This window comes from Atractosteus spatula, chromosome 11 (assembly GCF_055471065.1).
Source record: "Atractosteus spatula isolate fAtrSpa1 chromosome 11, fAtrSpa1.hap1, whole genome shotgun sequence".
In the NCBI taxonomy this organism is placed as follows: Eukaryota; Metazoa; Chordata; class Actinopteri; order Semionotiformes; family Lepisosteidae; genus Atractosteus; species Atractosteus spatula.
Genome location: NC_142716.1, coordinates 14,680,030 through 14,703,690, shown reverse-complemented (window position 1 = coordinate 14,703,690; position 23,661 = coordinate 14,680,030). Strand labels below are relative to the sequence as shown.

The 23,661-nt window shown below is 38.8% G+C and overlaps 1 protein-coding gene across 3 annotated transcripts in view; it reads left to right on the top strand.

Annotated features, from left to right (window-relative positions):
• Window positions 1–23,661, top strand: part of lrp8 (low density lipoprotein receptor-related protein 8, apolipoprotein e receptor) — a 127,725-nt gene that overhangs the window by 41,023 nt on the left and 63,041 nt on the right. For all 3 annotated transcript variants that reach the window (XM_088927850.1, XM_088927849.1, XM_088927848.1), the window contains exon 3: window positions 18,645–18,767. In XM_088927850.1, coding sequence (XP_088783976.1) covers window positions 18,645–18,767 — 123 coding nt within the window. The remainder of the gene's footprint in view (window positions 1–18,644; window positions 18,768–23,661) is intronic.

The following is a 23,661-nucleotide window of genomic DNA, read 5'->3' as shown; positions in this document are numbered from 1 at the left end:
GTAAGCAACACAACCTTTGCGTGCTCTTGAGGTCAGTTGGCCTTTTGGCCATATTAGTTTTGTTCTGTCCCATTCATTCTTTATAACATTTTAATATGCCAAGCCTTTCGATAGACTCACATTTGGAACACTTTACAAGGTATCCAGGTGCTTTCCATTTCCCTGAAGTGACCCTTTCCGCTGATATCCATTGCATTTTGATTCTGCTTGACAGGTTATTTGGATAAAGACTGTGTCTGGTTTCACACTTGGAGATTTCTTAATTACATTTTTGCCAACTCGACAGCCTGCCAAGCAAGTAATTGCTTTCAGCTTCATCTTGAATCTGGAACCTACGTCAAGGTTTCTGTTGTTCTTGCCACGATGTGGGCAACAGGCTGAAATGAATTGAAGGCCTGGGAAAAAACACTTTAGAGTAAATACTCGTCTTAAAGACCGGATTTTTACACTGTAGGCAAACTGCCCGTATCATACATTTTCTTTGAGGAGGTTTTTCTTTTCTTTGTTTGCCCAAAGATTTGTTCCTCTTTAAGGCTTTTCTCATGTTAAGGCGAGAGCTGGCACAGAACATCTTTACTCCATTGTCCACTCCTGTAGTGCCTTTACTTTCTAATGGTGGAGATTTTTTAAAAGTTACGTGTGGTAGCATGACTCTCTTACCTCTACAGGACATATCACTGTAATAGGACTGCCCGAGAGTCTGTGTGGTATTTGCTTAATCTCCACAATTTCCACAAAAGAAATTGTGCTCGCATGGTTCTGTCTGCTGCTGCCTTTGTTCCTTAAAATATTAAAGAGCGCACCTGTGGATTTGTTTTACTTTGTTTTCAAGGTGCCAGTTTTCAGCATGTAATTTTACAAAGGTTACTTGAAAAATACAATGCGTTTTGGTTTGTCAGCTGTTTCTCATTAGGACCAAGCTGGACTGCCTACTGTTTACGCTGTTTGTATTTTCTGTCAGGTTAACATACAGTAGGTTCAACATAGGGGAGAGTGGATTAAGCATAATTACAATAAGTCACTCTTACGTTTTCTGCAGAAATTAACTAGTCTAGATCAACTGATGACTGGGTGAGGGGTACAGCTATAGAGCCGTCAAGCTCATAATTCTGAAAGGATGAATTAAACATAAATGATTCTGATCTTTGAGTGACTTGTAGAAGGGGAGAAACAAACACTGAATCTTCTTTCACTTGCATTTTGATTGCCCTGTAATAGATTCTGCAGACTTTCTTGTTTATTCTATTTAACACTTGTTTTAGTAATATTACAGGTGATATTTAATAATATACAGTAATATTTTGGATATTTCTTGTATTGGCTGGCATGTTTTTTTTCTAGTGTTTTATAAGAATATGCAGATGAGTTTCTTGTAATGACTTTTACTTAAAAATAAATTAATTTTAAACTGTACACTGTTCATTTTATGGTTTTTGGTTACTGTACCTTTTTTTAATTGAGTGGCCACTTTATAGATCCCAAAAATATATGTAAGAGATTTTATGTGTTATAAAATTGATCCCTTCTGTTTCCTGATTAATTTTTCTAGGGCCGGACTAGTTCATTTTTCATTAGGAAACACTTGTTTTTTAATGTAATGCAATTGGCAATAATTACTCTTTTAATGTTCAAGACGTTATTTTATCTCTTTATATAGCTTTTTCCCTGAGACATGCCTTGAACAGACTAACATATCTATCATATTGAAAGAAACCTATTTAAAGCTTATTTGCAATATAATGTCCTGTCCAAATAAAGTACACATAACCATTTCAACCAAGAGTAACGGGGTAATTAGTCAAAGTGCTGATTAGAAAGCGCTTAATAGAATGTTACCTGTTATCATGTGTAATGGAATTCGTCCTCATTAATAACTGAAAACTGCAATCGAGCCTTTTATTTCATCTCTCTTGACTCTCGTTTTTCTTTCATGGAAATTGTGTTGTATGTTAATACAACATGTAGCAGCTGCAGTACGAGAGTGTTATGTATGTATTAAAAATGTGTACAGTATTTCAGACTACACTGGCATTTGCACGCTACGGTAGTCAATGGGATTTCTCCAGTGCAGAATCTGATACATTATTGCTCTCACTTCGGGTTATAAGAAGTCTAGGGCATTCGCAATAAAACGGACTTGTAATTTTGCAAAGGTTTGCAAGATCTCAAAGGAAGCTAGATTAGCTGAGACTCTGCAAACCGAAGTTTCAGAGAAGTCCTGCAAGCTGCTAACTCATAGCCACAATTACCCCAATAAAACTTTCATAGGGTGAAGTTACATTTCTGTTTATAGATTTATTATAGAGATTATATCTTATCTGAATTATAGATTTATCTTCCTGCTTTGACACAAGAAAGGAAATAAATATTATTCTGCAGATAGTTTCATATCAATAGAATCAGTCATACAAATCATTTCATTTCAGGGAGGTGTTGAATTGTCGGAAGAAGTCTCATTTTGCACAGTCTGTACTGTGGAACTTTCATGTCAAGACTTTTTAAATGAGAGCTGTGTGGTTGCAGCCTTCTGAAAAGAAGCCCGTCAGGTCTATTGAGCATGTATGATTTGAACTTATGAAAGATCACCTAGATGTTTTATTGATTCAAGAATTGCTGGATAACTGGAGTTAATGGGCTGTCTTGCTGTAGGTCTTCTGTGCAGGCTTTCTTTTTTTAAGTTATGAATGAATCACAAAGCTCCTTTCCACCAGACATTCCCGTGAAATGACAAGCATTTGCTGTCTCGCCAGATGAGCTCTAAACCTTGTACACCATGTGGGTTTAGAAGTCACTGAAAAGGATCAGAACCATGTTGGTTTCATGCTTAGTGTTGGTGAGTGTGTGAATGGATGGACAGGGTGGTATGTTCTGCTCTATACTGTTACCAGGCAACAGCAGAGGACAGAGCAAACAAGGTTGTGGAAGCTGAAAGGCAATAATAGTGGACAGCTCATGGATATATTTTGGTGGTACTTAGCAATTATGCTGCCGGGAACACAAAATATGGCTTTAATAAGCTGGGAATGTGGGAATGTGGCAGGGAAGCTGGGTGCTGGAGATCTTTGTGTCTAAATCCCATCACCATTGGTGGTATGATGCTTGGCCCTCCCCCTCTTGCCAAGCAGCTATAAATCCCAGTCGCTATGTACCCAGAGTGGAGGGGAGGGGTTTATAGAGTCCTGGGCCTGTGTTGAGTACAACATTAATCTTTGAGTTCAAGTGCATAGCTGTCGGATTGGTAGCCTGTGGGGCCCCAGGAGGCATTCTTTCCGGGGGTGGAAACCAACACAATGCCCACAGGACAGACAATGTGAATGTGCTTAGCATGGGGCGAGACAATTCAGTCTTCTCAGAAGGTTACTCCAGTGCAGTTTAAATGCAGACATTCTCTCAGTCTGGCCCCAAGTTCAGCAAGGACAATCCCAGCCACCCCACATCTGAGCACGACACTGAAATGAGCACACTAAGGGAAACACACCATTTTCTAAACCATGAAGCATGTTTTAGTTTTGAAAATCTTGTAGGGACATTTGTGTTGGACTTAACTTGACAAGTATATCTACTGGTGTTTTATTGTAAATACTGTTAAGCTGAATACTAATGTCTTCTATGTTCATCAGTATCACATCTTTATAATGCGCATGTTTATATTTACAGTATAGGTCGGTTGCTGGAAAAGCACTGAGTCATTTCAAGAATTGAAAGAATCATTCTTCAGACACAATGTTAAAAAGAAAACTTCAATTACAAAGGGACATTATATTCTTCATCACCTTCATAAATAAGCAGTGAAAACACTTAATTTTGACAGGGGTTCATCAGTGCAGTCTGTGCTTCTTGCTGCATTTCCTCCTTCATTTGAACTGACGGGTCTAGTCATCGTTTGGGAGGAAGATACCAGAAAAAGAGTTGCTGCATGATGCCCTATTTTTTTGGCATCTTCATTGTTAGCGATAACTGGATAAGAAAGCAGCAGTATAAGACAGACTTACTTTGGATATCCAAAATATCCAGTTCCAATGAATACACTGAAAGTGTGGAGTAGGTTGGTGAAGGAAGAGATTAAATAGTTATTTTTTATACGTATATCCAAGACTGCATATTCCTTTAGAAACCCATCATATGAATTTCACATGCATGCACCATGAGCAATTTAAAAGGTTTTTTACATACTTGATGTGCTTAGCATAATCACCTGAACCCCAACATAAAATAAACAAACATTTGTACTTGTACTGGCTTTCTGCTTTTCTGGTTATCTTTAGCATTTTATTTCAGTGAAGAAACTACTTACTGATCATAAAAATGACTGGTAGCTCTATGAAAACAACGCAAGTGCTGAATGGAAATAAGAAAAGACAGAATAGATGGGCATAATACTGAAGAGAGGCTGCATGTTGACCTGAAAATGGAAGCCTAGTGCTCTCCTTTGTCCTCAGTGTATTTTCAGTGCAGCACCCTTCAGTCACCTTTATGCTATTAAAGCCATTTGCAGTGTCTTTAGCACTGCCTTTTTTTTGTTACATTCAATATCCTCTTAACGTAAAACTATGCAATGCTCTCTCTGAAACGAGTTACCTCAGAAATGCAAGGGATTATGTGCAGTTTTCATTTAATAAAAATCCCATTTCAATTTCAGATGCTCCCGTTTTTCTGTCCTGATAGGGCTCAGGGTAACATAATTAAAGGTCTGTGAGCTACAAATGAAGGAGAAGAAAAATGTGCAAAGATGTTCTGCACCTGCAGGGATTTTAAAGTTACTTGTTTCTGTGGGTTTTCTGGGGTGCAGCAGCAGACCTTCGTACAAAATCATGTTCACATCCTGTTATCTCAGCTCCAGTTGTCATGTGAGGCACTGAATAGCATTAAGTATAATATTTTAGGAATAAAAAGAAATGTTTAAAGTAAAAACCGACATCTCATAATAATTTTTTAGTATTTTAAAACTGGTATTGTAAGGGGATAGTGGAATTGAAATGGTTGGTGCTATAGATTAGAAAGCCTGTCATACTGTAGATACTGTAGTACTTAGCAATAGGACACTCACGCTAAATACCATATGGATACCAACTGCTGTTTTTTATTACTGCTGTCATAGGGGACTTACTGTATTTTAAAAATAGATTCACACTGAAATAGGCTATATTCTCTGTAATTATACTTTTAGTATCCCTCAGTTAATGTATTAGCACAAGAATGTGCAGCCCTTTTTTAATGATACAGTCCTGTTTTGTATATAGAAAACATTCTTGTTACCTTTTTGTTATATGTTCTATGTAGCCTTTTGAAGTGCATCAAACTGGACAGTTTGTAAACAATCATTTGTTTTGATGATTGTGGACAATAAAGCATCTTCTAAACCAAGAAGGTTTTGCAGGCAAGACAATGTATTACAAATCCAGAAAATGTACTGTATATACACTTATATTAATATCCTAATATAACAAATCTGCCATGTATTAAAAAGCACAAACATCATACATCATAACTTAAATGTTTTTTAGTGAAATCAGGGCACCTGAAAAAAGTACTGTTTACAGTACTCTGAAATGTCAGTGTATGGTAAGTCTTCACAGATTGAAAGACTTTAGGGGAGTCTGAAACAAGAAGATTGAGAAGGTAGTATTTTCTCAATCTGTATCTAGTGGGTATTTCTTTCTCACTTAGATCTAGCTTGCTCTGTTTGCTTTACTCTGAAATGACTGGGTTTGTATTTTGAACTCTTCTTCTCTCCTTTGATAAGGGCGGGGTCTTTGTTAGCAGCCAGGTTTTTAAGAGAAGAATCTCAGCTCATGACATCAGCTCTCCATCAGTACTGCATAGTGTGAAATTTTAAACATGGCTTATTGTTACGACTGTTTAATGAATACAGTGCGCATGTCAGTATTCTCACACATCATTTGTCACGGCTCATCACACGCTATCCTTGCACATCACTTGAATACATCAGCAGGTCTTTCAGATCAGATCAGAGATGCCAATGAACCCATTGTCTTATTTTCAAGGTGTTTGTTAACATGCGACTTGTGTATCTTATTACGATACATCAAGATGTTGTATAAAATCATCCCCGTTATCCTTGCTTTTGATAATGAGGCCCTTAAAATGTTTGGGTTTTCAAGATTGCGTAAGTAAGTACTTTCTGTTGTGTATTCTGCAGTTTATCAAATCATTAAAATCTGCAACTGCAGGTAGAATCATTACTGTGAGACAGCTATAGAGATTAAATGGACTAAAGTTCATGAAAAGCATATATAGTTTTAATTTGCGTTAGCAAGCTACCCAGCCATTTTATTGAAGCAGGTTCCAGGGATCTTTTTTCAGAAATGGCTGGATGACATGCTTGGATCAATTAACTGCTTGCAACTAAAAGATACTCTATACATGAGCCCAGGTACCTGCTCTTATTGGTAACTCTTCATATGATCTCATGTTTGTGACAGAATTTTCAGCTTTCATCTTTGAAATCCAGCTTCCTTTTACGACAGAAGGTCACTTTCAGAGCTTTGCCGTTTGCAAATAACACCTATTGTGAATAATTGGCTCGCAGAAGCAATTTCAGCAGGAAAAATTGAGGGGATGTTTTGCTAAGGTTTATGGTTTATTAGACAATATACAAATCTACAGGTGAAAATAAATATTGAGGCTAGTGTGACTTTCAATTATTTTGTAGATTTGCTGTGCCTAGTGCAATGTGTGGGCTTAAGGAGGATGAGAAAGTTTGCTCCTTTTCATCCATGTGATAACATGAAAGCTGGAAGAACTCTGATTTTACTCTGTAAATGGGACCAAATTCAGCTATTTCCCTGTGCCATCACACAACAGTGACAGATGCTATTGTATTTCATTCATTTTTTAAATAACACATTTTTCTTGTAGAAAGCAGCAGATGATCGATATATTGTGTTGAAACATTCCCAGCAAGGGACCTGTTACTGGTGAAAAATGGGAAAATAAGAGCCAGACCACTCATCTGTGTGGCAGAGTGTGAACTCCACTGTAGAATAGGATAAAGAGACTTTTTAGTAACTGTGCTTATTGTAGGCCACAACATCATATCTAACTATAGGAATGTCTTTCATTATTAATGTGGGGTAATATATTACTGAGCTCCTGCTTTGACCATTATTCTAATAAGGGTCCTGATCTAAAACACTGTACAATTCAAATTATGTATACAGAGTTCCAAATGCATCTCAATTATTTCAAAACATAATTTATTTATTTTATAATTTTATAAAATAATTTATTTTAGAATTTAAATTTATTACTTCCTTCTGTTGCTTCATGCAGTACAGAGCTGTTCTTATGAAGATATTTTGTTTTTAAAAGGAGGAAATAAGGTTGAGGTTGTAGGCAGGTGGAGCTCCAGACATAGCAGGTTCGACTCGACTCATGACTCTAGCCGACTATGACTGGGATTCCCTGAGCTGCAGCACATATTTGTCTCGGTGCTGCGGGAACCCATGATGGGAATAATTTGGCCAGGACAACAAAACAGTGATCCTGTGAATTGCTGGGTGCCTAAAAGCTTGCGGTGACATCAGTGAGGGTCGTCTCTCTCTTCCAATAGGTTCTGATCCTCCTGTGCATTGCTGAAGAGCTTGTAGCTCAAATGAAATAAGTGACTTGTTGGGTGGTTGGTTTGGAGGCGTCTGTCTGTGCTTCCTAATTCACCTTCTGTGGGTACAGGGGTGGTCTCAAGACGTAGACAAAATGTGCGTTTCAAAATCAGCTGGGTATAGGTGGGTAAAAGAAAGTGAGGAAACAACCATCCTATTGACATTGACAGAAGAGAAATGTAATTGGATGTTCAGCTGTGGGTATGTGCATATCTGTCTATTGGCTTGCTTGCTTTAAATGTTGCCGGCTTTAGGTATATAAAAAGATGTGAACAAATACAGGTTGTTTTGCCAGGGGATACACAAATGAATTCTTGTTTCTGTTATAAGTGGTCCTTGAGGAAATTTTAAATTAGATTTTGTTGGTTACATTTTATCCGAGCTCACCAATCTCGCCTGAAACAAAGGGAAAAATAGGTTTTATGTTGAATCTTATATGGAATATCTGCAGAGCCCACAAGTCAGGAAATCAGATCTAATGGGTTTGCAAAGTGCCACAGTCATGTATTACAACACTGATTTACTGAGCAACCAAAACCACAAATTGACTCAATAAGGCTTCCACTGCTCTCCAGTTTGTGATTTGACACAGCAATGTGTCCGTTGTATTGTAATATGCATGCAGTTTGTGAGCCTTTTTCTCAGCAGTGAAGAGAGACATTGTTTGGAGACTGAAAATGTACAGAAAACCAAATCCTGGGGACAAAGCAAGGTCACACCTGGTTAGGTTCTGAAGTGACTTTTTTGGTTTGAAGTGGTCTGAGCATTTGCCATTGTTAATCTGTGCCCAACGTGGACTAATGGAGCACAAGAACGAGTGTTGGTTTGTTTGCCAGTTCATATAATTCAGATGATTTATGACTGGTAGAGAGGACAAACAATGCCTGAGAATTATGCACTTTATCTTGCTACATAGGTAGTTTAATGTTTCTGGAGTGTGTGGCTATGAGGTGGGACTGTAAATAACCTTTTTGGATTGATTTAATGTAGTAATAAAATCAGGTTCTGACATAAATTATCCTAAGGCACATGGTTTGAGTAAGTCTTATTACTAAAAATAGCATTTAGCATGAAAGGAAGACAGCAACTATGAAGGGGAATTACTACACATCAGTGTTTCTCAACCTTTTCCACCACAGGGCATATTTATATTAATCTTAAAATGTCGTGTCACACTGCCCCACCTCCCCCACACGCGTGCATGCCACGGGCCTGAGCACATTATTATTAATATTAGAAACACATTTTATTTCAGTGATTCTTATGGGTTTGGCTCAAAGTGAATACACACTTTATCCTGGCTGGAACTAAAGACACTAAAATCACAGAGCTCTTACTCAGCAACTCTGACGTTCTCTGTTTTTGTTTTTTACACCTGGCAAGCTTGAAAAACTGAACTCGTACAACGTGTGACAGTTCCCACATGAGCAGTCTTCAGTCATGGGCTCTGTCTTGTGTGAATGCTTCGCATGTGCAACAGTACACTTGGGTTATTCCCCAAAAGTAATATAAAAATATGTATTTTATTCATTTTTTAATTTTTTCTCTTGATTTTGCGTTGTACCCTTTAAAGTTTCAAGTGACACACAAGCGAAGAAAGCACTGCTGCATTTAAAGATAATTCCAGGGTGCTGTGGCTAGTTTAAGAGTTGGATGATGCTAATTTTCAGGTCATTTTTACAATTGCTTGCTTCTACTAAAAAGAATGTTCAGAATATTTCTTTTTTCTTCTGGATATTTAAACCATTTATCTCTAAAAGCCAGAATTCTCTCCATCCTAAGCTCCAGTACCTAAAGCAGCCAAAAACTGCCAACATAAACCTTACCTGCTGTAGAGAGCGTGCCTGATCAGTTCACTGTCTCTGTGAAAGTGCCTTTGATGGAACCCCATCTCAAGTTGGCAGTACTCACACCAGGCCTGCTGTGAACATAGCACAAAAAGTTGAAAAAGAAAGTTCTCAGGTTTTTGTTAACCAGAGTTCAACGGGAGACATTTGATGAGCGATTTGCATGTTGGACGTTTATAAAAAGGTGCCTTTTGTTCCAAGCTGAAATGTAGGGATACAAGATTGTTCCTCCCCTTCACATTCTCCGGGAAAGCTGGCAGAATGGAGTGTTGCAATCCTGTCATGTAGGAAAAAGCACCTGCTGTTAGTTTCTTAATAACTCAGTACAGAAAGGCAAACATGTCCTGTTCCTGTTTTAAAAAAAAGGACTTTTTTGTCCATGTGAAATGCTACCAAGACTGTTGTAGGCCTAGCGCTGTTTACTCACTTGTCATCTGGGATGAGATGAGAAGTCAGTGAGCACAGTGTTCCGGGTGACATTGCAAGGGGTAATTTGTATTCTAATGGTCAGGGTAGTCCTGGATACGCTTAGGTGACTGGAAAACATTCGTGCAGAGGAAGTATCAAAGCTATTATTCTGGTAGCATGCACTAATACCCACGCTGATTAAAATCACAGCACAATAGTAGGTAACTTTAGATCATCCTTTTAACTTGACCCAAAACCAAACAACCCACCTCTTCTCCTCAGCCTTATTTCATGTTTTGCTATTTGAGCAAGAATCGAAATCCAAACTATTCAGAAGCTTCTGCAATGATATCTGCCTGATAGGGGCTTATCTGACAGAGATTAGTCTGAGACCAAACAACTACAGAGCACACTTTCGGCTTTCCTATACAAGTGGTTGAAAGCATTGGTCGAGATCTGGTCTCTTGTGTGCTGGTTTTATTGATGTGTAGGCTGTTCATTGTATGCAGGAAGTAATATTCTTAATAACATTTAATCCCAGATCTTTGTTTGCTTATAGTGAGTCTAGCCTGTCTCTGTCAACCCCCTTTGTGAACAAAAAAGAGCATGGCACGTTGGACGATATGCATAAAGGCCAGAGACGCTTTTTGTATTTTGCTTGTGGGCTATTCTCATCTTAATTTAGCTTTTTAGTTGCCATCATTAGCATGTTATTTACATTTATTTATTGTCTAGACTTGTTTTATTTTTAAAAAAGGTTTACTAGCCTGCAGAAAAATATAAAAATACAAATACTGCATAAACCAGCTAGTCCGAGCCAGGCCTGTTTTGAGACCAAATTTCAAGTTTAGGGATTTGACTGGAGTGTGGGGTTTTTAAACAAGTTAAACAACCAATCCAAGAAATGTATTTGTTCATGTTCTTCCTACAATAAATGAAATAACTGAAGCTTAAAACCCTACAAAAAGATTAAAGAGACTTTTTTCCTCGTGTGTACTATAGAGAGGACAAACATTGTTCATTAACAAAATCTGTACAGTTGGTACCGTACTTCTACTAGTAAGTGGTATGTTGAGATTTTCAGAGGTTTGCTTTCCCTTTTTAAAGTAGTCAATACGTCACTGAATGTTCATGCTTTCACCCCGGCAGATTGGTTGACAAAGCAGAAGTTATTAATGCTGTTTGTAAGAGTCCTGTTTTGCATGCACACACCATATGCTTCTAATTAGTGTTTCCTGTAAAACACTGAAAAAACAGGAGGGGGATGAAAGGATTTGAAAAGTTAGGTCTACATGTTTGCTTTGTGTTCTATGTGTTACGACCCCCAGAAAAAAGAAACAAATCACGGTTGCAGCTAATATGTTTGCACTTGTTAATAAATCTCAGTGCTCAGAGCAAGAGCTGTGTTCCAATGTGCACTACTGAAGCCAAAGGGGTTCCTGGAGCAAGGCTTTGTACTTGATCATTGTCAGTGTAAGATATAGGCAGTATAGACAGATAAAACGCAAACCTGCCGTAAGTGTGCGTGTGCAGAACAAAGTAAACTGGAAAAAGCAAATTGTAGCACGCCTGAGGACAAAACCCGAGAACTATGTGGCTTTAACACTAAACTTTAAAACTTTATACTGTCTCCACAGTGGAGCAGTGGTTTCTCCTTCAGAAAAAAGTCCACAAAAAATTAATTATACACTGCTGCAGCGGAAGTCTCCAGACAATTCACCAGAGACGGGATTGCAATTTCATGTAAAACCTTTTTTTTTCTCAGAAGAAGAACTTTTTTTTCCCTACTTTACTTTTCTACTTAACTGAGGCTACATTCTGCTCCTGTCTTCTCATAGAATTAATAGCATTAAAATGTAAGGTGGTCAGGCATGCTTTTACCTTGATGTATAATGACATATGATCTATACACCGAGGAGTTAAAAAACCAAGCATGGTTGACTGTAGCCTCTGCGTGATCATTGTACGCAATTATCACAGTGCACATTTCTTATGTATTAACAGAAGCTACTTGTAGAATTTGAATTCCTGAGATTGTCAAGCCATTGTGACAGATTAGAGTATCGCGTCACCTTTGGCTGAGCTCTTTTGGCTTATCCTCTAGAATGAAGATGGCTTTCCACACAGAACTGAGTTTTTTTTAATGCTGGTGCCAAGCTGTTTTTTAAAGAGAGGGGAGCTAAACACCATATTTACAAAATCCAATCCAGTAAAAAAAGATCAGCGTCTTTCCATTTGCCAACCAGGATTGTTTTGAACTGATGCTCTGTTACTATTTGTCAGACAATTTCTTCATGGTTTCTTCTGGTTTTCCTTCATACAGGTCCTTTTTCCCAGTAGCAACATTATGTGGGATAACCTGGTCTCCAGCAGCATACAGGGTCTCTAATTAAACCTTTGATTTGCCGCACCCTTATGAATTCAAGCAAATATTCATTTGGCCATCATAAAATTCCTACAGCGAAAGGGAAGTAAACAAGTCATTCCTAGGGCATGGAAGTGTAATCCTAGCCACTTCTGTTCCTACTACAAAATATCAGTGACAAGGCTGGAGAGGGTAGAGACTTCACCATATTCTTATTCTTGAATATATCTCCTCCACCAGTCTCTGTCATCTCTTGATACATACAGTAGAGGTATGCTGCATAATGGTAACATGAGGAATACCAGCACAGTAATGGTGACGAGTTGGGCTTGTGTCAGTGTGATATGGTTTGCATTGCAGTTCTGTGGTATTAAGGTGAGGGAGTATCTGTGAACGGCATTACATCGTTGGAACTTACCTTTCTCAAAATGATTAGCAATGTTTACGCCTGTTAGTATCAAAGGATCAATTGTTTATATCAAAGTTAATATTTAAGGGACTGAAAGATAGGGGCAAGCCATACTGTTATTCTGAATGTATTTGGAAGACATTTCTATCCTAAGAACCTCACATTTCTACTCATCAGAGCAGTCTGAGTCAAGAATTACCCAAGGGTACAAGAACTGTCCCACACAGGATTTGAACTCGGAACTTCCCAGTGACAAGCCCAGAGCAATAAGCAGCACTTCCCTTCCCCAAAGTTATAAAACACTACGCAAACTGTTGAAATGTGCTGCGGGATGCTATAAAATTGGGATGCCATGGAAACTTTCAGTACCGTTCCTGTTCTTCTCTACAGTGGCCACATCAAAGGCTGATTGACAGACGAATCAATTTGATATTTCAACTAATGGGAAACGCGTCTCACTGTTAAAATTCACATCATTGTAGGAGGACAGCTTTAAACTTGGTTTCACGCCTGCCAGAGAGGTTTTCACTATCACCTTCCTCAGCTACAGTGATAGAGCTTGCCCTGGGGACAGCTAATGGGAGAAGCATTACAGTAGTGAAATCGCTTATAGCCGAGGCTACACTTAGGCTTGCCATTGCCACAAGGCTGGGAGGCTGTGGACGATGATAGAAATGATTAAAACGCGTACTTACCAGGGAGCTCCACCTTGATGAGATGCTTGTACAGAGCTACTAGGGTGGTAGGTCACGGCCTAGCTCAATTTAATAAAACTCTCCTGGTCAGTACTCCTCTTGTCAGCTACAGAGGGTTCTTTAGGCAGGATCTGAGACAGCTGTCATAGCAGGAGTCATGCAATAACATGGCACCTGCTGGGACTGACGCAGACATTGCGACTAATGAGGAGCCTCGGCTTCATTCTTACAGGCCCTGGGAAATGATCTTGTCACTGAACTCCCCAGATACAGTACACCTTACTTCTGCCTGGGAAATGAGAACTACTGTGGCTCAGATAAACTCTTGTGATACCTGTCAGAATTTTGCAGTGAGAGCTTCTTTGTAACTGTTCACATTCCTGCAGTTATAAACATGCCCAGCGTTTGGTTTTGAAAGGAAATGTGCACAGTAACAGAGGGTTAAGAGAGAAAAAAAGACTTATTGCTGAACTTAATCAGTTAAAAGTTTAGTTTGTAAATTATCACAAGTTTTCTCCATATTTTTTCTTTTCACCTAGGCCAATTATAAACCCTAAAAGCTGTGATGAAGTTACACTCTGATTAATTCTTGCATTTACTGTTGGGTTATCCTATTAAGCTTACAGGCAATAATAATAATAATAATAATAATAATAATAATAATAATAATAATAATAATAATGTAATAATGTGGAGTGCTTCATCTTCTGTCAGGTTTTCTATAATGTTTTTTGACAATTTAAATATTGCCTGTGCTCACTGGTTTAATTAGTTTTACTGGCAAATTTTCATTTTATTCGTCTAAGACAGAAGTCTCCAGCCCTGCTCCTGGAATCCTGGATTCAGTGGAATCCCAGAACCAGATATTGAAGTGTTAAAGTGTTAATTTGCTGTCAGTCAAATCACATTTTTGCAAGCATATTAATGACCTCCTAGTGATGCCCTTTAGAAGTTGGACTCCTGTTGTTTTGCATCTGCAGGAAAGGTTGTTGAAAGAGTGACACAGAGAGAGTCCTGGGAGAAAGTGGCTTATTGGCAGTTGCTTTTTCTAGCATTCCCCTTTCACTTTGTCAAATTCAGCCAACACTGTTAACACTGTTTCTTGAGCCTAGCCAATTACTTTGTATACAAGACATGTTGGGTTGCCATAGAGTAGGAGCAGAGCACTAGGTCATAATCAGTTTTAAATTCACAAAGCCACAATCATGGAAAGGTGTAGCTACAGTGAGAGCAAGTGTTTGGCAAGTGAAATGATTATGGTATTGCACCTTACAGAAAACCTCACAGTTTGGCACAAATGGGTACTTTTCAGAGCCAGGTGAAAAGTTAAGAACTGACAGTTGAGGAGTATATTGGCAGGATAATATGGGGAAATCTACTACACATCCAGCTTGTCCCTGCTGTGCTTGTGTATGTTTGTGTGTACTTCAGAATAACTTGAATGTGGATGGATAATGGACTCCTGAGTCCAGTTTGATTCATTCCTCTTCTTTCTCAAGCAGCTGAAAATGCTTCACAGTTCTTAAATACTGTATAAAAGAATAAAAGATAGGCTTTGAGAACACTGTATTGGAAAGCTTAAAGGGAAGGAGATTAACCTTTGTAATGTGTCTGTCGGAAGCCGAAGTGAGGCTTTTGAAAACATTTTGCCTTAATTATATTTATTTATGTATTTATTTGAATGTGCTTTTTGAAATACACCTGGCTTCTGAGATAAGTACACATCTGCTGTGCCTTACTTTTTGAAGTACAGGAGGTAAACCTGATTATGATGTCAACATTACCGGTAATTGCAGTGGCGCAAACACAGTGGCAAATTCCAGTATTTTGTGTGGCTACTTATTGTTTGCTGTATGCTTGATCAGGTTCTCTGAATTAGGCACGCGAAGAGATTTAGCTCTTATACTTAATATTTCCTCTTGAGTTCTGCTGTTCGTTGCAGGTTCTGTTTTGCATTTGTGGAAGAAAACATCACTATGCATAACAAGGTCTTGACATATTTTTCAGTCTTGTATGCTTCTTATATTCAGGGAAAGTTTGAAACAATAGACTGCAGAAATAGACTGTTCCTTTTATGTGCAGTGCCTCTGGCAGTAGTTCTCTGATAATCCACCCTGTTCTTCAAGGCGGCTCTTCACAGTACTCTTCAGATGTCGGCCTTTGTTGTGCTTTTGGAGAAGCTGCCCCAATCTCGCTTCGCTTTCCCAAGATGCTTTTGTTCTTTCTCTGTCTGCTCCTTCAGTTTCCCAGTGTATTCCTAGAATTCTTTTCATCTTCTAACAAACCTTTGAACCCCAGTACACGTTTCCCTCCTGGAGGATCTTCTCCATGGCTTGTCCTCTATTTGATGTTTGTGGTTTTAATAAGGCACAACCCTGACTCCCCAGCTTTCTTCTAGAGACCCAAATCAACTGCTTTTCTGACTGACAGGAATAAAATCCATGCAATACCTAACCTCCTTACCTCTGTCAGTGCCCTCGTTTTCTGTCGTACTGGAACTGAATCATGGGTCAAGGATGACTTAAAAATCCAGAGCTTATCAAATTAGGAGGTTTCCGAGGAAAACGCTTTGGTTTAATTAAAAAAGTATTGGTGTCTCTGAAGATAACAAAGGTATCTTCTTCTGCTAAGTTTATTTTAGATGCAAAACCTAAGGAATTATTGTGATGCACATTTTGCAGTAGGTTTTGAAAAATGTCAAGGTCAGAGTAAGATCAATTCAAGCTATACATTTTTATCAATTTTTTTAATCCCACATGTAACCTGCCTGCGCATTAAGGACATGATAAAGATATGAAAAGGCTTCCATTTGCCCTTTGTTAGGATGTCTTTTGGCTCTTGCACCCAGCACAGCTTTAATAACAGAGTGAGTAGAATCTTAATGGGGCACGCTTGGTGGTTTTTGATTGTTCAGACAAAACCTTCCATATTAAACAAGCCATTTGGACCGTGCACGTTTGTAAATGGCATTGCTTTTCAGGTGTTAATTACATTTACGTTTTAAATATGCTATTCTACTCATGTATGTTTACTCATTTTTTAAATCTTTGTCGTAGTTTTTATTGTTATTTTTATGTTGTGATTTTAGAAAGCACATATTTAAATCTGCGATGTATCCCTATGTAAAGAAATGTCAGGTCCTGATCCAGGGCCTGTCACGCAGTGTGCTATTGATGTCTGTCTGCATTGAGCAATATATGATAGGGATCAGCGTACAGTACATTCCGAAGGCTTTAATGTCATCGTTATGTATCCTTCAGGCAGCTAAAGGAACAGCTCAGATTAATGGAAAAACACCCAAGGAATAATTAAAACTTCAAAACTGGGAAATACCTAAAATATTCGCTAAATTCTTTTTGAAAATCAGGATAACTGATGTGCTACAGAAGAAATTGGAGACTGGATGCTGTATGATGAATTTTGAGGGTACAAGCTGAGGCCATCAAGCTGAGGTTTAATTTATCAGCTGATGCAGCATTACAGTTTTTTTTTAATTTAGTATAAAATATTTTGATTGGGTTTTTTTATTTTCTTTAAATAGACCCAGTGGTTTGAAAGTTTTGTATTATCAGAATATAGCATGGCACAGATTTGTAATACCTGTGCAGAGGAGTTTTATGGGATAACTCCAGGATGAAGAGTGCTGCCCATTACAAACCTGTAATGTAAGGTGTCACTTCTGAGTATTCGTTCATATGTCTGACTTTTCTATACTGGTATATATTGTGTGGAAAATCCTGTGATAAGCCATATAAAAATTACAGCAGAAATGACAAATCATGCCTGAAACTAAAACTCAGCTGCTTATCCGTAGTGCTGCCTTACTCGACATCCTTTATCATTTAGAGCTCTAAGATTAAAGGCTGAGCCAGAAGCTTTACCTTTTAAATTGAGTCTGTTTTTCACATTTTTAAGATGTGTAAAGCGCATAATCTAAAGGCAGATTATAATAGATTCCACAATCTGCAGGTTGTTTTTCCCCCTAGTGAGTTGTCCTTTTACTGGCTGTAAGTAAGGGAGTTGAAGCAGTCTGTACCCATCACTTTGGCCACTGAGATTGCTGCGTTTTTATTTTTGACTTATACTGTACCTTTGTGTGCAGAGCTTCAGCGTAGTTTGCAGGACTCCATGAAACCAATGAAGCTGTCAGAATGTAAATGCAGTTTTAGCTGAACCCTTTAGCTCTTGTCTTTGATTTCGGCTTTACTGCTCGGGTGGTTTCCTTCTCCTCCTGTGCAGTTTTCGACTCAGAAGCAATCTTACTGGTAATTTAAATCACCATCATTATTTCGAACTGTAATTTTGCCTAGCTGCAATGATAATGGTTCCCAGAAGAGGTTTTGTTTTTCTTTTTTCCCAGTAAACCTTGAGAGATTTCTTTGGGAGGCCAGATCCACAGTCTAAACTAACGTTTTTTTTGGTAGTTGATAGCAACCGTTTAAGGATTAGAAAATGTCTTTTTATTTTAGCCGCTGTCTTGCTGCATTATTTCACTAGTTTCTCACTTTTAGAACTGTGGTGACTGCAGGGCAGAACTCTGAATAAATTATTTACAAAAACAGGTCGGTTAATCACTTGTCAGTTTCCCTGTATGTCTTCACCAGGGGTTTCGACCTAGTGACCAGCTCATAATAGTAAATGAGAATTTGTTCTCAATTGACATCCGTGATTAAATAAAGGTTTTTAAAAAGGTGTTGAGAATATTATTGCATTCCAGCGTTATTGCCTGCTGTGTAAAACTTGTCAAGGTCTGTAGTCCTGGAGTGACATTCAGAAGTACTTCAATTTTATAAGAACGTGTTTAAGTGCCTGTTGAAAGGATCATGAATTTAAAGAACACCTCACAGTAAAAAAATCCAGACTTTTTTCAGGGTGTTTCAAGGTAGATGGAAATATAGTACAAATATGTAAGAACATAAGAATGAGAAGGTTACAAATGACAGGAGGGCATTTGGCCCATCTACTGTAGCAAGTTTGGTAGTTAGTAGATAATTGATCCAGATGTCAGTTATCCAGCCATTTCTTGAAAGGATCAAGGTATTGGCTTCTGTAGTGTAGCTGGGTTACTATTTTATACAAGTAATACATGTATCAGCAGACATAGAGTTAGTTCACAAAACACATACTGGAATAACTGCTATCACAGCAGGGTTATGCAAAGAAAAGTTAATTTAATGGATGTGTTTTACACCAATCTTGTGTGTCACCCAGTTAAAACTTTGGCACTCTGTGTGAGCGGGTTGTGCCCGAGGAAGACATTAACCAGCCTTTTTTGTTTGTCTCTCTCTTCCGAAACAGCAAAGAAGACCTGCGCTACCACGGACTTTGCCTGCAAGAACGGGCAGTGTGTCCCAGAGAGGTGGCGCTGTGATGGCGAACCCGAATGTTCAGATGGCTCGGATGAATCCGAGTCCACCTGCAGTAAGTTAACCCTTAATGCGCCGCTATTCCCCCGCTGTGTCGGAATCCTTTCTGTAGCTGGCGCCGTTGATCTGTCGTGGTTTGCCGCTCACCCTCGATCTTGCAGGACGTTACTCTTGCCTTCATCAAAGCAGTACCCATCTAGCTTGGTGGAAGGGCAGTTCGTGATGGAACGGGAAGATTTTATTTTTTTGCAGTCAAGAGGAGCAGATGGATTCTGGTTCAGTGATCAACCGGGATGGGAATTGCAAAAATAAATCAGCTGGAAGCTTTTTTCCTTCCAGTGTGACGAACAAAATGTATTCATGCAGACCAATTCGTACTGCATGCCTATGATTTTTATACATATTTAATTTTTTTTTTCGGTCACCTGAATTTTTAATGCTTCTCAGCAAGGAAAAAAGTTACAGCGCAATTTCTAGTAAGACACTGGAACAGTACATTAAATACCAACTTTTAAAACATGAAGATGTACAGTTGAAGGGCTGATGGATTGATTTCGATCATCTTTTGGTATTCCAAAGATGAAGAAAATGTCAGGGTCTGAAAGAAGACATCTTTGCTGAGAAATCATTCCTGCTGAGCTTCATGTCCCTCATGTTATAAATGGGTTATTTTGGCGCTCAGAAGGAGCAGTTGATCAAACATACTCAGTCAGAATAAACACAGGGAGCACAGTGGAACACAAACCATGCATTAAGAGGTGTCTGGGGTCAAAAATTGTAAACTGTCAAAGAGATTTTCTCCATTTGAGCCCAAGTTTTACAAATAACTGAATTAAAAAAAAATCAATTTGCTGGTGTCAGTGTTACTGTTACTGCTGTGTAATCTGAATTTGCCAGGTTTCTGAGGCTGATCAAGACTGGCCCTGGCCAGTGTTAGAATAGGAGATCCTTCTTCCTCTGGACCTGCATTTTCAAAACAATATCCCAGGATCATGATCAGGAACTGCGATCCTTCAGATGACATGGTAAACCAAGGTCCTGATTACTTGATTATTTAAGTTCACATGGAATTCAGCAACGGAGTAGGAGTGTTAACCCTGATGTCTCTGGCTCAATTCCTCTCTAGGCTCGTGTAATTTAACCTTCCTACATTTCCTATTTGCCAGAACGCTCACCACAGATCACCTGTCAGTGGGGAGGAGAACAGAGTGATGAAGCCAATTCTTAGATGGGGATTACTATATTAGGAGGCCATGATTGGTAAAGGTGTGGGGAAATTTGACCAGGACATCGGGGTTAACACCCCTAGTCTTTTGGGTCTGGGGTTTTTAATGACCACAGAAAGTCAGGAACTTGATTTTATGTCTCATACGAATGATGGTGCCTTTTTACAGTATAGTGTCCCCATCACTATACTGGGGCATTAGGACCCACACAGACCGGAGGGTGACCACATAGACCTTCCTGGCCCCTCTAATACCTCTTCCAGCAGCAACCTTAGTTTTCCCAGGAGGCCTCCCATCCAGGTACTGGCCAGGGTCACTCCTGCTGAGCTTCAGTGGATTGCCAGTTGTGAACTGGAGGGTGATATAGCTGCTGACTATATTACTTACTACCTGTGAGAAACTATTGTCTTAGTGCAGGAATGAGTCATGATTGTGGCATTATTTAGCTGCTCTGTTCAATTTTGTGGATCCTCTGATACTGTAACACTGCTGCTAAACAAAGGTAATGATATAGAGCTACAAAACTCTCAAACAGTAGCAGTAAATTGGACACAGCACACCACCTTACACCCTAGTCATAGGGAACACCCTGAAAGTCCATAGGAAAAACACTTTGCATGAGAAATGAGCAAAGACAGTGAAGTGCAGATACTGTATAGACAGGACAAAATTATCTTCTTTTCCACATTAATGGTTTTCTTGAGGCGTGTTGCTATATCTATGTTTAAATGTCAGTATGCAGATAAAAGTTTGATTTCCGTTACGATCTAGGAGAAGTACAAAATATTTCACTGACAACAAGAGTAGGGAGAATTGGTTTTTAAGCAGCTTTTCTACAGAGGAATGAGAGTTTTTAACAAGGAATACACAGGCCCTACAGCAAGATAAAGATCTGCAGTAATCGAAGAAGAATATTGACCCCACAGCACTTATCAAATTAGTATTGACTCTGAAAGCTGGGCCAAATTTTACCCAAAGATGCTTTGTCTACTGTACCTCTGTATTGCTCATTCGAGTATGCTTTTGTCAGTGAAGGAGCATGGAAAGCTGCTGATGTCCTTAGATTGGAAAAAAAGTGAAATACAATTACTTTGTCAGTTAGCTACAAAAGCACTACATAAAGCAGTATAGTGTAAGCATTGCCTGCAGTATTTTAAGTCTTTTCTTGTCAACTTTCTCAGATTAGTTGGATCTGGTAAGTATTTTCCTATCAAAAAAGGACGGGTCTTCATTGAGGGAGGTGCAGAATAGGATCTGTGTGTACGCAGTTATCTGGACTCATGCCTCTGTTGAAAGTCACTAGTGGCTACACAGGTCCTCAGCATTTGAATCTCTTTGTCTGGTACAGACTGAAGCTTGATCTTTCTTATTTAGTTTGTAGTTAACCGTCTCCTTATTGTTCTGCACCTTCGAAATAATTTGTTTTTGCTGCCACAGAGTCCTGCCTGGCTAAATGATGTCTGTGCTTTGATTGAGTCTGGGAAAGGGATCAATGGCACTCTGGGGACCCTAAAATTAGATTCTGTCTCAACTTCCGACATCATGACTTATCACAGCCTGTCACGTGCTGTCGGCATGAAAAAGCAAAACTACCAGGAGTGAGAACATATGTAGGCAATCAAACATGGAAACCTTTGCTGCCCTTATCATGCACTGCTTGACCCAATTCATATTCTTAGCATGGCCTGCCTTGGCTCAAATGAAATTCACCCTCAGTAGATTGCCTGGTTTGCAGGTGTGAAGCCTCGTCCATCACCTAGCATATCTCCGACAACATCGCTGGTGAAAGACTGGCATAAAAATCTGTCTCTGTTTAAAGGCTGACTAAATGAATGTTGGTGTTGATGAGCCAGAGGGCACAGAACAGAAGGGCTCTGACTGCAGCAGTGCAGCCTGTAATGCAGATTGACAGGCGGCTGAGCAGAGCATTGTTTGAACAAGCTGACAGTGGGCTAGTGAAATTCAACCTGGAGTCCTCCAAAACCACTGGAGCTGTACGTTTTGTCCTCTTCCTGTGAAATTATCATATACTGTACCTCGTCAGCTTTCAACCTGGAGGGAAAGCTCTGATCGATGATTTGGTTAATTGTAACTGATAAGTTAAGTTCCTTCATTATCTTGTTAGGTTCGGTTATAACGCAATGGGAAAAAAAATCACTTGGAGAGAAAAGATCTCCCTCTCCAAAGACATCCTTAAAAAATTGCATTCATCTACTTCCGATTTTTGTTAAGCACCACAATACAGCTTCTTTGTACAGGATCATATCACAAATGTGACCGCACCTGAACCAGTTATCCTTACCTTTTATACAAAGTGAATTTCATACAATGAACACAGAGCTGTGATTTAAGGCTATTACAATACTGTAGCTGGCGGGGGGAATCATACTTTTTCTAGTTAATTATTTAAAATCCTTCATGCTGAATTTCAACATGACGGAAGGTTTCTGTCAGATGTGCAGGACGGTTTCAATTTCATGCTTCAGGCTGTGGCTCATGGTGTAATTTCCCATGTGGGTGAGCAGAAAGAAACACTTCACCTCTGTCCTCACCTCCGACACCCCCTTAGATCTCTGTGGATAGACCTGAAATGCCAGTGCAGGCTGATTAGTGTTTAGTGAAGCTGTTAGGAGAAGCAGATTAATTTAGTTCCATCAATGCTTATTTCGCTTCACATACTGCATCTGATGTAGACGAGGGCAGAGTTCAGGTATTGACAACAAAAGGTCTCAGAATATGAGTTCTAGCAATTTAAAAAAAAATATGTGGTAACTGCTGTTTTCCTGCCCCGACTATTTTGTTTGCTATACAAAGTGACTTGGCTTCAAACAGAATGTCTCCATATTTCACTTCAATAACAAATCAAGAAAAATGCAATGGAAATACATTTACAGCTCTTCCATTTTTACAGGGGCTTGTTATCAATGTGCACAGCTTTTCAACCTCAGCATCCCAAGATGACAATTACTTTGCCTGTTTAAAAAGCTTAGGATTTCATTTTCATCAATGACTATTGAAGCTAACCCCATTTTTTTTCTGTGGCATCTATACTGCAATTATCTTGTGGCTGCTTGTTTGAAGCACTGGAGGAAACTGGCCTTAATTTGACTAGAAACTTCATTCTTAAAAGATATCTGTCATACATACTCTCTAGTAAGCTAGTCTGAAAAATGCTTTCTTCCAGGTACAGTACATTATTCAGTCACATACTTAACTGTGGACATTCTTTGTTAATGTTATTTCATATTCTATATTTAAGTCTTGAATAGGCTGTTGTTTAATTGTCATCAGCACTGAAAAAATAGTTAATTAAACTTGAACTGTCACTGCATTGCATGTTGATAATAAACCTGCTTGGCATCCTTGAGTCTTATCTGACAACAATATGTATCATGTACTAATTGATAAGTCTCTAGCTAGGGAACAAATTGGTAGTGGTTCCTGAAATAAAAATAAGGAATTTATTTTTGCCACGTCAGATTAATCGGGAGGATGAGATACTGTATATACTGTAAAATATGAAACTGGAATCTATGAAATGTCACCTAACCATGTTAAGTAGATTAAATAAAATAATTGTGATATAAAAATTTGCTTAAACTACATTCAACATCACAGTTTCCCTCATCCCCTTCAATAAGATGAGTCTGGTATCACACGTTTTCTCATGGATAAGACTATGTTCACAGTTTACTAGCGTTGAAATTCAGTGCTATGCCTCTA